General features: G+C 49.1%; 1 protein-coding gene across 2 annotated transcripts; it reads right to left on the bottom strand.

The window, feature by feature from the left end:
* Positions 1–11: 11 nt before the first annotated feature.
* nop2 (NOP2 nucleolar protein homolog (yeast)) lies at positions 12–12,092 on the bottom strand. 2 transcript variants are annotated; one of them, XM_088618998.1, is made up of 16 exons: positions 11,964–12,092; positions 10,037–10,171; positions 9,652–9,694; positions 9,474–9,553; positions 8,513–8,766; positions 8,199–8,379; positions 7,788–7,987; positions 6,928–7,017; positions 6,652–6,739; positions 6,138–6,278; positions 5,071–5,210; positions 4,638–4,727; positions 4,060–4,182; positions 3,701–3,798; positions 1,558–1,688; positions 12–1,086 (listed from the first exon to the last, which is right to left on the bottom strand). In XM_088618998.1, the coding sequence occupies exons 2-16, from the start codon at positions 10,140–10,142 to the stop codon at positions 755–757; spliced, it is 2,097 nt and encodes a 698-aa protein (XP_088475124.1). In that variant the 5' UTR covers positions 10,143–10,171; positions 11,964–12,092; the 3' UTR covers positions 12–754. The 2 variants fall into 2 exon arrangements, with proteins under 2 accessions (XP_088475124.1, XP_088475123.1); XM_088618997.1 differs by lacking the exon at positions 11,964–12,092 and adding an exon at positions 10,924–11,081.
* Positions 12,093–12,126: the final 34 nt, after the last annotated feature.

Below are 12,126 nucleotides of genomic sequence, written 5' to 3'. Positions count from 1 at the left end.
GACAATCGGACTCCCCTTGTCAGGGCTTTAACTTGATGTATTTAAAAAAGTACAGTGTGTATTTTTCTGATACGTTAACAGCACATTGTTTTTACATTTTCTGAATTACTTGTCAAAAACCATACAAAAATAATTCTGTAAAGACAGAGGGAACACAGACGCCTTAAATTGCTCTAAAAACGAAGAATGGGGAGCTGTGTCAGCATGTGATATGCCAAGGAACCAAAGGGAAGCTAATTGCAAACTTCAAAAGCATTTTTTTTCCTCTCTCGGCAATTAATTAACCTCTGCTTATTCCATTGTAAAAGGAAAACTGGGTGTTTAATTGAAAAAAAAAATAACATGCTGACAATTATCTTAGAGATAAAGAAAATAGGACTGAACTGACATCACTGTGAGCTGGATTAGTTCCCAGAATTCCCCACTGGCACAAGAAGACTACGCAAACTTGGCAAGAGCCAGGAAGGGGGGTGGATGTATGAATCACTTAAGATGAAACTTTAACAAAGTCCACTCCCATAAAATTAACTTTAAAAGTCACAGCTTTCACAGAGGCAGCATTTTCCCGTGTGTCGTCAGGCTGCTTTCCTGAAAGGGACCATGGGAAGCATGGCCTTCAATATCATCACGTAGCTGTAGAACAACTGCATGTCCCAGAATGCCTTTGAGATCCAGACCCTGCTTGTCCCACAGCAAGGGAAGATGGGAAGCGTAGTATATACTCTGCTGCACTGTTGAGGACTTTTCACTCAGTCTAGTTTGGTTGCTTCGCTTTCTTAAACTTTTTAAACTTGTTCTTCCCCTTCGTGTCATTTTTCTTCCCCAGGTTCTGGCTCTTCTTCTTCTTCTCGAACCGGCTCTCTGCCTTCGACCCCCCCTTCTTCTCCCCGTCCGATTTCTTCACTTGCTGCTTCCCCTCTGGTTTCTTTTCCACCTTCGTCTTCCCTCCAGCCTTCTTTGCCTGTCCTTTCTCCCCCTCCCCTTTCTTCCGGGGGACGTTCTTTCCGTTGGTGTTTGACCCCTGCTTAGCAGAGCCCGTCGAGGTTTCGGCCCCGTTCTCCTTCGGCTGGGCGTCACCCACATCCTCTGACGGAGAGAGAGAGAAAGAGAACAGTTACACAGTTCCGCACGAGAGCTGCAGTTCCTCCTCCCACAGGCCAGAGGGCGCTGTCACAGTGTGTACAAGTGTAAATAGAGAATTTTATTAGCCATATACAATTTCTTGCATTAGGAATTTGTCTTTATCTCATACCCCAGCTTGCTCTCCATGAGACACACAGACAGGGAGAGAGAAGCTTGGGGTCAGAGTGCAGGGTCCGCCATTTATACGGCGCCCCTGGAGCAGCGGGGGTGAAGGGCCTTGCTCAGGGGCCCGACAAACTCATCCTTATATGATAACTAAGGTACTAATGCACTGTCTCATGTTGAATATAGGCTTCAGTGTTAGTGAGACTGGCTCCATTTTGGCTCCACCCCAACTGACTGTCCTGTATGCAAGTGGACAGCATATTAGAGCCAGCATGGCCGCCTGCAGGTTCCAGGGGTTTCTCTCTGTACCTGTGGTGGCAGTGGGAATGCTATTGGAGAACTTCTTGAACTTGGCCACGAAGAAGCCGTCCATGTTGTGAGTGTGGGGGTAGAACCGGCGGGTGAGACGGAGCGAGGGGTGGAAACGACGTTCCTTAAACCTGGAGAGAAAACGAAAGAAGAGGAGGCTATTCAGGGCTAGTAAATGCTTGAACACAAAGCCCATTAGCAGCAGGGCTCAAAATCCGGCACGTCCCAGCAACCTTTTCCCCTTAACTAACGCTCTGGACGTGGCGATTTCCAAAGCACCCAGCATCCTGGTCTGCTCTTCCCCTGCTGGGATTCGACCCAGGTGGATCCCCAGCTCCGAGCCACACCCTGGACAGGAGGGAGCTCTGCTAGGCGTTGAGCCGGTGGGAGAGGTCTCTGCACCCTGTAGGTTTCTAGGAAGGTGATGTCATGTCTCTAATACATTAGGTGCTCTGGGGCACATTTCACAGGCACCAATCAGAGCTGAATTCGGCATCAAGGGGGAGCCGGAGCCTGTGCTGGCAAACAAGGGGCAAACAAAGCAGGGTCCACCCTGGACGGGATGCCAATCCATCCCTTGGCACAAGCAGACACACAGACTCACACCAGGGCCAATTCTCCCAGAAGCCAATCAACCCACCAGCATGTCTTTATTTACAGTGGGAGGAAACCAGAGGAAACCCACACAAGCACAGGGAGAACATGCAAACTCCCCCACAGATAGCACCCCGGGTCTGGAATTGAACCCTGGGGCCCCGGCGTTATGAGGCAGCAATGCTAAGAGATGCACCAGTGTGCTGCTCCAAAGCTAAAGCGACATTATCAAAACTGCAAGATCAGCTCCGTTAGCGATCCAGGGCCACGAACGGTCTGAGCGCATCGCTGCGTGCTCTCCTGAAATCTGTCTGGAAACTGGGTCGGGCAGAGTGACACTTATTTTACATGCCTGGCAGTAATGCCAGGTCAGTTCATGGTCATTATGAAATACAGCTGAGCTTGTTTCCAGCATCAGTGGATCAGTCTAGCTGTATGCAATACATGATCTATTGCAAAGCTGGAATAAAAATCTCACTTTGACAGTGTGTTGTCAGGCAGGAGACCCATGTAATAATGCACTTGTTTGATGATAATCGATTCCGATCATCCAACCTTAGTCAAAGACAATCCTTTAAACAGAAACTGTCTGCTACACATAAGGAAATTAGGGAAAAAAAAACAGGAGGTAATATAAAACCAGAGAGAGAGCAATGGATTACTTGAGCATGTTCAACACTGTTTTTTCCTTCATCACTCAAGTTCAGTAATACTGATGTCAAACGCTATACACCAGGAGAGGCCAAACATCAACTCTTCAGAGCCTCAATCCAATAGACTTTATCAGTCACCCTTAAAGCACCAACTTGCAAAGACGTGGAATGCGTGTTTCCAGCAGATAAGCAAGTGAATTGGTTCCACTCAAAGCAGGAAGAGCCGGCGATCCCGACAGCTACAGGGCGCCGGGATTTGCTTTTCAAGTGAACAAGTGAAACGTCTCCAGAGGCTGAAACACAGACCCCCAGACAGGGCCTGGCCAAACTCCTGCTATATACTTGAACCATAGCAGTGTGGCTCAGTGCAGCAATCTGCAACATGACAACACGTTTCCAAAACTCTGCAGCTAGACTACTAACTCACACCAGACCTTAAGTCTCTACTCTGGTTGCGTATGAAGTCACACATTCAATACAAGATCCGGTTGCTGACTTTCAAGGCCCTGAACAATCTGGCTCCATCGTACATCTCTGAGCTCCTCCATGTTTACACTCCCTCTCATAGGCTCCAGTCAGCTGAGGCTGGGTCTGCTCACTGCACCCAGGACTAAATCTCGGACTTTTGGGGACTGTGCCTTTCCTGGTGCTGCTCCAGTGCTATGGAATGCCCTTCCTCAGACTCTATGGGAGATAAATTCTTTGATTCGCTCTGAATTGAAACTCAAAACTCAACCTTTTTATCACAGCATATGTCTGAGTGCCCTACATTCTATCACTATTAACCTGACTTTATTTTTTTACTGCCCCCACCCTACAAAGCTCACAGCGCTGCAGTGTTTGTGCTGCCTCTGCGTTTGTGCTTGGTGTTGTGCCGCAGGACGTTTTCTCCTCACCGGCTGAACCCCTCCTTCCCGAAGTCCAGCCCCGCCGGCACCAGCTTGACGTTCCTCTTCTTCAGGGCGTAGTCCACCACCCACTCGTTCTCTTCCACCTGCAAGCAGGCCACAGTGTCACAGTGCCGCTCCCCCGGCTGCAGTTCCCCCAATCGGCCTGCCCAGTGCGAGGGGGGCGCTGTTTCCCCACCGGGGGCCCCGGCGGCGGCGGAGTGCTCAGGTCGCCGAGCGCAGTGCCACGCAGCGCCCGCACGCACAGAGGCAGGGAGGGGGGTAGGAGAGAGAGAGGCACAGGCAGGGGCGACGGAGAGGGAAGAGGGTTTTTTACAGGTGGAGGAGAGAGCGAGCGAGCGACGCACCATGATGGAGCAGGTGCAGTAGACCAGGTAGCCCCCGCTTTCCGAATCGGCGTCCACCGAGTCGATGGCCGACAGCAGGAGCTCCTTCTGCAGGTGAGCGTGACGCAGGACATCAGCCTGATCCTGAGGGAGAAGGAGGGGGGGGTTTGTGAAAAAGGTAAAACGGAAAACCTGGACTGGCACCACAGGGCATCAGGGCATCAGGGCATGTGAACTGCACTGAGAGGGGGAGAGGGGGCAGGGGGCATGTTGCTTTAAAATGTGTGTGTGTGTGTGTGTGGGGGGGGATTACAGGTGTGCAGGTTGCTGTGGACACTGACAAAATGCACCAGAGGGGGGTTAAGATCCCTGCTGTCCACCAGGGGGAGGGTGGGCAGGGCGCAAAATCTTCAGCGCCTGCTGGTGAACTGCTGTGCACTGCTGCTGCAAGGACAGTATATTCCCACTCAGAAGTATCAGATTCCACGGCTTGAAAGCGAGGGCCACAGTGGGAGTGCCCGAAGAGGGCAAAGAAATCGACAGAGATGCTGCAACTTTAACCGAAGTCGCTAGAGAAGAGGTTTCAGCGTGGTCATTACTTTGCTGGTCTTGACGGACGGGTCTTTGGCGATAACTCCGGTACCAGTGCACGGGGCGTCCAGGAGGACTCTGTCAAAGCCGCCCATCACCTGCCAAGCAAACCAATCACAGACAACCGATCAGAGACCCGGACCACCGTGCGCCAGCCACCCCCCACGCAAGCCGCCAGAGAAGAGCCGGCGCATCACCCGCCACGCAGGCACAAACGCGAAAAACAAGGCGCACAGCGATGCAAACACACCGACTCCTCTACGACGATTGCCCCGCCCGCGCGCTGACGTGGATACGCCCCGGCTCAAACACGCACCCACTCATGGGTCCCATGGGACCGCGATCCGGCGTTCCGACACACGCTGGCCAACCCGCGTGCTGGCACCGACAGACGCACAAACACAAACACAAACACAAACACAAACACAAACACACACTGACCTTGGGGAAACTCCTGCCGTCGTAGTTGCAGACCACAGTGTTGCTAACGCCTAGCCTGTGCAGGTTACCCACCACACTCTTCAGTCTCTCTGCGCTGACGTCGTTGGCCACTATCACCCCCGTGTTCTTCATCAGCTGAGCTGAGGGAATCAGTGCACAGTCATGAACATGGACAGATCATAAAGACCTCGGTACACGCTCCTACCATAGTGTGAGCTCCAGTAATGACCCTCCAGATACTCCTCACACAGAAACATCAATACTGTCCTAACTCAGAGTTTAAGCACCAGATTAGTATGGATCCCTATCATACACCCAGAAGACATATCTCAGACATATTAATACAGACCTTAACCTTAGAGAGTCTCCCAACACACATTAATACAGACCCTAAAACAGAGCTGAGAGATTAATACAGATGCTTACAAAGAGCCTAGGGACACCTTACAGATTAAGACACATATTATAAATCCTGGGGACACATCTAATACACATTAATGCAGATCTTCATAAAATCTTCAAGACACTCCTCACACACACATTAATATAGACCCTAATATAGACCCTAGAGACACTCCTCACCCACAGAGATTAATACAGACCCTAATATAGACCCTAGAGACACATCTCACCCACAGAAATTAATACAGACCCTAATATAGACCCTAGAGACACTCCTCACCCACAGAGATTAATACAGACCCTAATATAGACCCTAGAGACACATCTCACCCACAGAAATTAATACAGACCCTAATATAGACCCTAGAGAAACTCCTTACCCACAGAGATTAATACAGACCCTAATATAGACCCTAGAGAAACTCCTCACCCACAGAGATTAATACAGACTCTAATATAGACCCTAGAAATATACCTCACTCACAAAGATTAACACTGTATCTAAAAGAGACTTCCAAGACATAAATATTAACTTAGACCCAAGGCAGGGACCTTCACTTCAGTAAATGAAAATCAAGTAATTAATGCGCAGGAAGGACCTAAGTCTTGCCATGACCTGGCCTGCCACAGACAGACAGTTGCACTGTGCGGTCAGTTTTACTTACCCATGTAAGTCGTCTTGCCACCCGGGGCAGCGCTCATGTCCAGCACTTTCTCCCCCTCCTGGGGGGCGAGAGCCATTACAGGCAGGAGGCTGGAGGCGCCCTGGAGGATGTAGTGACCGGCCAGGTACTCCGGGGTGGCGCCTGGAAGGAAAGAGAGGTAGAGGTCCGTGCACTGTGCGCACACACTGACTGCCTGGATGGCGAGACAGCACCGACTCTCCCTTCGCTTTTGTCACACACTGATGGGGAAGCCTCCTGTCAGCGCCAGAAAGGAGAACCTTTTTCCCCGACTGACTGATCTGGTTAAAAAAGCAGTTAACCGCAATTCCTGACCTGGTGGGAAACGATCAGAAAAACTAAACCAGGACGAGCAACCACTACAGAGCCCCGCGGAGGAAATTTAAGATGGTGTCTCATGTGGGGAAGAGCAGGGTGTCACACGCAGGGAGCAACGAACAGCACAGGGGAAAACAGCGAGCCAGCGACGACCATGGCTCACGCAGCGCAGACTCACCGATGGGGACAGAGGAGTCGAAGATAACCAGCCCCACCTTAGACCACTTGCCCAGGGGATCGAGATTCACCCCACGGTTGATCAGAGCCTGAAAGAGGGAGGGGAGGAAAGGAGGTCACACCGAGCGGACGTTCACAGATCCAAAGGGAGGGGAGGGCTTGAAAACGGAGCTGGCGAGCAGCAGCTCTCCATGCGATCTCCAAGAGGAGGCCGCGATCCTCGCAGGCTGATGATTACAGTCCGCTGGGGGGCTGCGGGAGGCTTGGGAGGTCTTACCTGGGCCAGGTCCCGCCTCCGCGTCTTCAGGGTGTTGGTCCGAATGGTGACCGGCCGCTGAATCTCATTGGCTTCCAAGAAATCGATCAGCTGGAGCAGGGGAGACACACAACGTGGGAATGGCGCAGACGAGATATCTATCACCAACGGTGCTGACACAGGGCCTCCAGTATAGTAGACGACCCCTCCCACCCCTCCCATAAACTCTTTGCCTTCCTACCATCTGGGAAAAGAGATCCCAGTGTGCGGGCTAGCTCCACCAGAATCTGGAACAGCTGCTTCCCGCAGGCTCCTCAACACCCTGGAATCTACTTGCACCCACTCTAATTCCAGAAACAGGGCTTAAATCCCCCCAGTGTGTCGTGTATATTGTATTATGCATTTACCTTGTAATTCGCACTATGTGGATCCTGTCTACAATATCTATGTCAGTGTCCTGTCTGTATTTGCACCGTGGACCGGGAGGAACGATATTTCGTTCCACTGTATACTTGTATACGGCTGGAATGACAAATAAACGTGAACTTGAACAGAGCATGCGCCTTGTCAGCCATCTTGGCTCTGATCTTTCATCCATTTACATGTGACTTTGAGATGTTCCCTAGAGCCGAAATGGAGCCCGTTTCGCGAACGGCGGACAGCGCCGTGACACCTCGGCAGGCAGCGCAAGGGTCTGCCTCAGGCGATGAGGCTCGTACTTCTCGTCTGCTTACTCATTCGCCAGCCCCCAATTCCACAGGCAGAATGGGGGTCTGGTAGGCGGAAGGCCAGCGGCTGGTTGAACCCAAGCTGAAAAAAACGGGCCCCCTCAGCTCAGCAGATCCCACAGCCAGACCCTTCAATTCCCCATGGGCACTGACCTCCGCAGGGGGGAAGAGGTCCATGATCTGCTCGATGAGGTAGGTGTTGTAGCTGTAGTACATGGCCAGGTCCTGCTTGAGGAGGGCCACGTACTCCCCCCTCTCCCTCCCCTCCTCCCGCTTGGCGCTGAAGTGTCCCAGGACGTCGACGTTGTCCTTAATCCGCTGGTGGATGGACTGCAGGTCCAGGGGCAGCAGGCCTGAGTGGGAGAGCAAGGAGAAAAGGGACAGGGGGTGAGGGTTAACCAGCAGTTAAGGATGAGCGAATTAAAAAAAAATAATCATACAGCTATTTCAAATCCAAAATCAGCTGGGCAATTCCCGACAGCCAAACGGAGACTGTTGCTAGGGGAATGGAGAAAAATGATCTGAAATCCGGCTTTCTCCCCCCCCCAAAGGAAGCAGGCCCACCCTCTCTCGCTCTCTCCTCTGAAGTGGGCAGCTGGAACTTCTCCATCTCGTCGGCAGCTGCAAGTGGGGCGTCACCCTCGCTCCCCGTCTCCTCCTCCTCATCCTCCTCTTCCTCGCTGTCCTCCTCCAGCTCCCTCTCCAACTTCTTCTGCTTCTTTGCCGCTCTCTCGATCGGCAGCAACTGGGGGGGCACAGCAGGAAGAGAGACAGACAATGTCTTATTATAAAATAAGACATCAGTGCCTGCAAACCAAAGAAGTAAACTCTTCACCTCCACTGTTAACTTCTAACCAATCTTAAAACCAATCTTATACCTCCTCCCCGTCGCTGCCTTCTTCCTCTCCCTCATCGCTGTCCTCCGCCACTCCGTAGTCGTCTACCATCTCATCGTCATCGGTCTCAGCTTCCTCCTCCCCTCCCGCGCCCACGTCCTCCTCCCGGGCTTCTCCCTCGCTCCCTTCCTGCCCCTCCTCTTCCTCAGCCTCCGAATCGCACTCGCTGTCGGACTGAGCCAGGGGACGCTTCCGCTTCGCTGGCTTCAACCACTCGCTGTTCTCATCGCTGAAGCCTGAGAAAGTCAGATTGATTAATACAGAGCCTACTACAGACCCTAGAGACACTCCTCACACACAGAGATTAATACAGAGCCTACTATAGACCCTAGAGACACTCCTCACACACAGAGATTCGTACAGACCCTAATATAGACCCTAGAGACACACCTCACACACAGAGATTAGTACAGAGCCTACTATAGACCCTAGAGACACACCTCACACACAGAGAATAATACAGAGCCTACTATAGACCCTAGAGACACTCCTCACACACAGAGATTCGTACAGACCCTAATATAGACCCTAGAGACACACCTCACACACAGAGATTAGTACAGAGCCTACTATAGACCCTAGAGACACACCTCACACAGAGAGAATAATACAGAGCCTACTATAGACCCTAGAGACACACCTCACACACAGAGAATAATACAGAGCCTACTATAGACCCTAGAGACACACCTCACACAGAGAGAATAATAGAGCCTACTATAGACCCTAGAGACACACCTCACACACAGAGAATAATACAGAGCCTACTATAGACCCCAGAGACACTTCTCACACACGGAGATTCATACAGAGCCTACTATAGACCCTAGAGACACTCCTCACACACAGAGATTCATACAGACCCTAATATAGACCCTAGAAACACAACTAATACATTTTGTTTATTCAGCAGACATTGTTTTAAGCATTAAGATTTGATTACCTTTCTTTGTCTGTTTTGGTTCTATTTCTGATTTTTCAGGCTTCTTAGGCTGGGAGGTGGGAACAGAACGCTTCACAGCACTATGGAGAAGTAACAATAGCAACAATCACAACTTGCAAGAAGCAGGGGAACAGCAATTTAAAATACCAAGAACAGTAGTGGTGATGATATTTCCTACCGTTTCCTTGCTCTGCTTCCAAGTCTTTTAGACGCACTATCACCTAAAAAAGGGAACACATTTTCAAATTATATTAGTGATTATTTTATTTAAAACAACTGTGTCTCACATCTCACACTGAAGTGACTCTGACATAATAATACTAATACTGGTAGAGTAATATGTTAACAATTGAGCCAGTTCACAGTCCAGTCAGTCCAGTCCAGCCTGGAGAGTCTCAGACAGCTCTGTCAGTGTCAGTGTGAGTCCGATTATAATCCCAGTAAAGAACTCATCCAGCTCCCAGTCCAGTCCAGCCTGCTCTGTCAGTGGGAGTCTAAGCAGGTGGAGCTCATGTTAGTCCACCCAGTACATCACAGTCATAATGATCAGGATGGCTGCTTACCCTCCAGCAAGAAGTTGGGAATCTCTGTCTCTGCACCCTTCTGCTTTCTGGCCTTTCGTCCTGGCCCTCGCTTCTGCTTATTGGTGGGATCTAACTTCCGCCCCATGACTGACCTCTAAATTAACCAATCACAGCCTATACAAACGAAAATAAAATGAATTTAGACATATGATCTCGAACGTAACATGACAGATCCTGCAAAGCAAAACTTCGAATACTGGAAATCCTACAGATTCGCATGGCTTGATATTTCTTACAAATAAAATCCGTCTGGTTAAGAAAAAGAAAACACTGTTTAACAGATGTAGTTCAGAGAGAAATAACTAGAACGTCTACAAACCTGCAATCTACAAGAAAAAGCAAAGCGATATCAGATGTCTAAATCAATTATTAAAATGCCAACAACATTTCACATTTGATAGGTTGCAGGCTACTGTGATGAAACCGCAGCACGATAGGAATCTGGTTTACCTCTATCACAATTTCACGGGGTACTAGTACTTCAGCTTCTAGTAACAGTACTTCGTTTTAATTTTAGTTGCTGACAAAAAGCGAACACATTTCCATAGCGTTTTTAAAGAAATCCTCCTCCGATCACTAATCAATCTACAGGCCACTAAGTTAAATTTGATCGGGGCAGGTTTTTTTTATTCCCTTACCTTTTCTATGTCTTAACACTTCTTCTTTACTACTATCGTTTCACTTAATGTTTTAACGAGGATACAGCGGTAGTAAATAAACATCTCAATAGTTCGATTTCGTATTGAAGTTTTACAAGAATCCGTTTACAATCGTAACAGGACTTTAACCGCACAGTCAAGATTTCTCTCCCCCCACCCTCCTGTGTCCCTCGATTTTTTATATCTTTAAGTAAAATGAAAACTCACTGGTTTGTAAAAGGCGAATCATCCAGCTCTAAAGTATTAAAAGTCCGGGCACATGCAGCCGTAGTAGCACGAATGAAAACGAGAAATGTGCGCAAAGACTGGCACGTGTTTCCGTCGCTTAGCAGAGAGAGCTATTTCCGTCGCATCCTTTATGACATCACGCAGAGCGCTTACCAAGACACACGCCGGTATAGAGCGGGTCTCCGTGACGTATTAAGAGCCTTTTTTTAACCTCTCGCGCTCCAAAGGCCGGCCATTAATAAGCTGAAGTGGTTTGTAAGAGCTCAAACTAACAGTTTTGGCAAGAGACGAGGCGGGTATTAATAGGCAAAGGCTTTGAAGGCAGCACGTTTTGCAAATACATAAATGCGAAAAAATATTTCATGCATTAGATTAAAAGACGTACGTAGATACTCTCACTAACTTGGAGGGTTATAACTTGCTGCTGCTTTGTTCAACAATCAGAAGATTGAACTGAAGAAAAAAGTATAAATTCAGTCATTAAGTTATTTTAAGAACTGAGACCGCCGGCACGTACGAACTTTCTTTATTTGGATGATCCTGGATTGTACTATCTGTGCACACCTCAATTAAAAGTGGGAAAAGATCTGTTAGAGTTACAATTTAGGGTTCTGAAACAAAAAAAAAATATTAAGACAAACATATTTACAAATGTTCGCCTTTAAACCACAGAACTCTTGTACCTGAAACTAAGAATTAACCTAAAGAAATAAATTCCGGTCAGCAGGGTGGAGTGAATCCAAGACACTGAACATATCGGGAAACTAACAATAATAATTAATAATAATCATTTTAAAGAAAAACCCAATGAAAAAAATAAAGACCTAGAGTGTACATGTACATAGAGGTAAAATGCTTCTATAAACAGTCAGAAATAGGTCTTTATTTAGTCTGGATTTGTCTCTCATGCATTATGAAAGTTATATTATTAAGGCTCCCAAAAACCTCAGGTAGGCGCTGTGGTTCGGGGTGCAGTTATCAACTGCAGGTGTCCCGGCGTAAAGAAAAATACATCTCACCTGGGCACCAGCACGCGGGACCCTCCGTCGCCAGGCAACCGCAGTTCGGAAACAAATCCCCTAACGGACGGAGAGAGACGTTGCCGGCGGCACCGCTGCCTCACTGGGAGCGACGGGACATTTCCATGTCTGCCAACGGAGCTCTGGGCTCTGTCCGTTCGGC

The sequence above is a fragment of the Lepisosteus platostomus genome, chromosome 25, assembly GCF_059453375.1.
Source record: "Lepisosteus platostomus isolate fLepPlt1 chromosome 25, fLepPlt1.hap1, whole genome shotgun sequence".
Classification (NCBI taxonomy): Eukaryota; Metazoa; Chordata; class Actinopteri; order Semionotiformes; family Lepisosteidae; genus Lepisosteus; species Lepisosteus platostomus.
This window is presented reverse-complemented; position numbering and strand designations above follow the sequence as displayed.

What these genes read in the sequence shown, in the direction of transcription:
- nop2 (XM_088618998.1), bottom strand. Translation starts at nt 10,142, where the DNA reads ATGGGGCGGAAGTTAGATCCCACCAATAAGCAGAAGCGAGGGCCAGGA. An exon ending in ACCAAAACAGACAAAGAAAG is followed by an intron (nt 8,767 to 9,473) that starts GTAATCAAATCT and finishes TGACTTTCTCAG; the next exon opens with GCTTCAGCGATGAGAACAGC. An exon ending in CATTCCCACTGCCACCACAG is followed by an intron (nt 1,087 to 1,557) that starts GTACAGAGAGAA and finishes TCTCTCCGTCAG; the next exon opens with AGGATGTGGGTGACGCCCAG.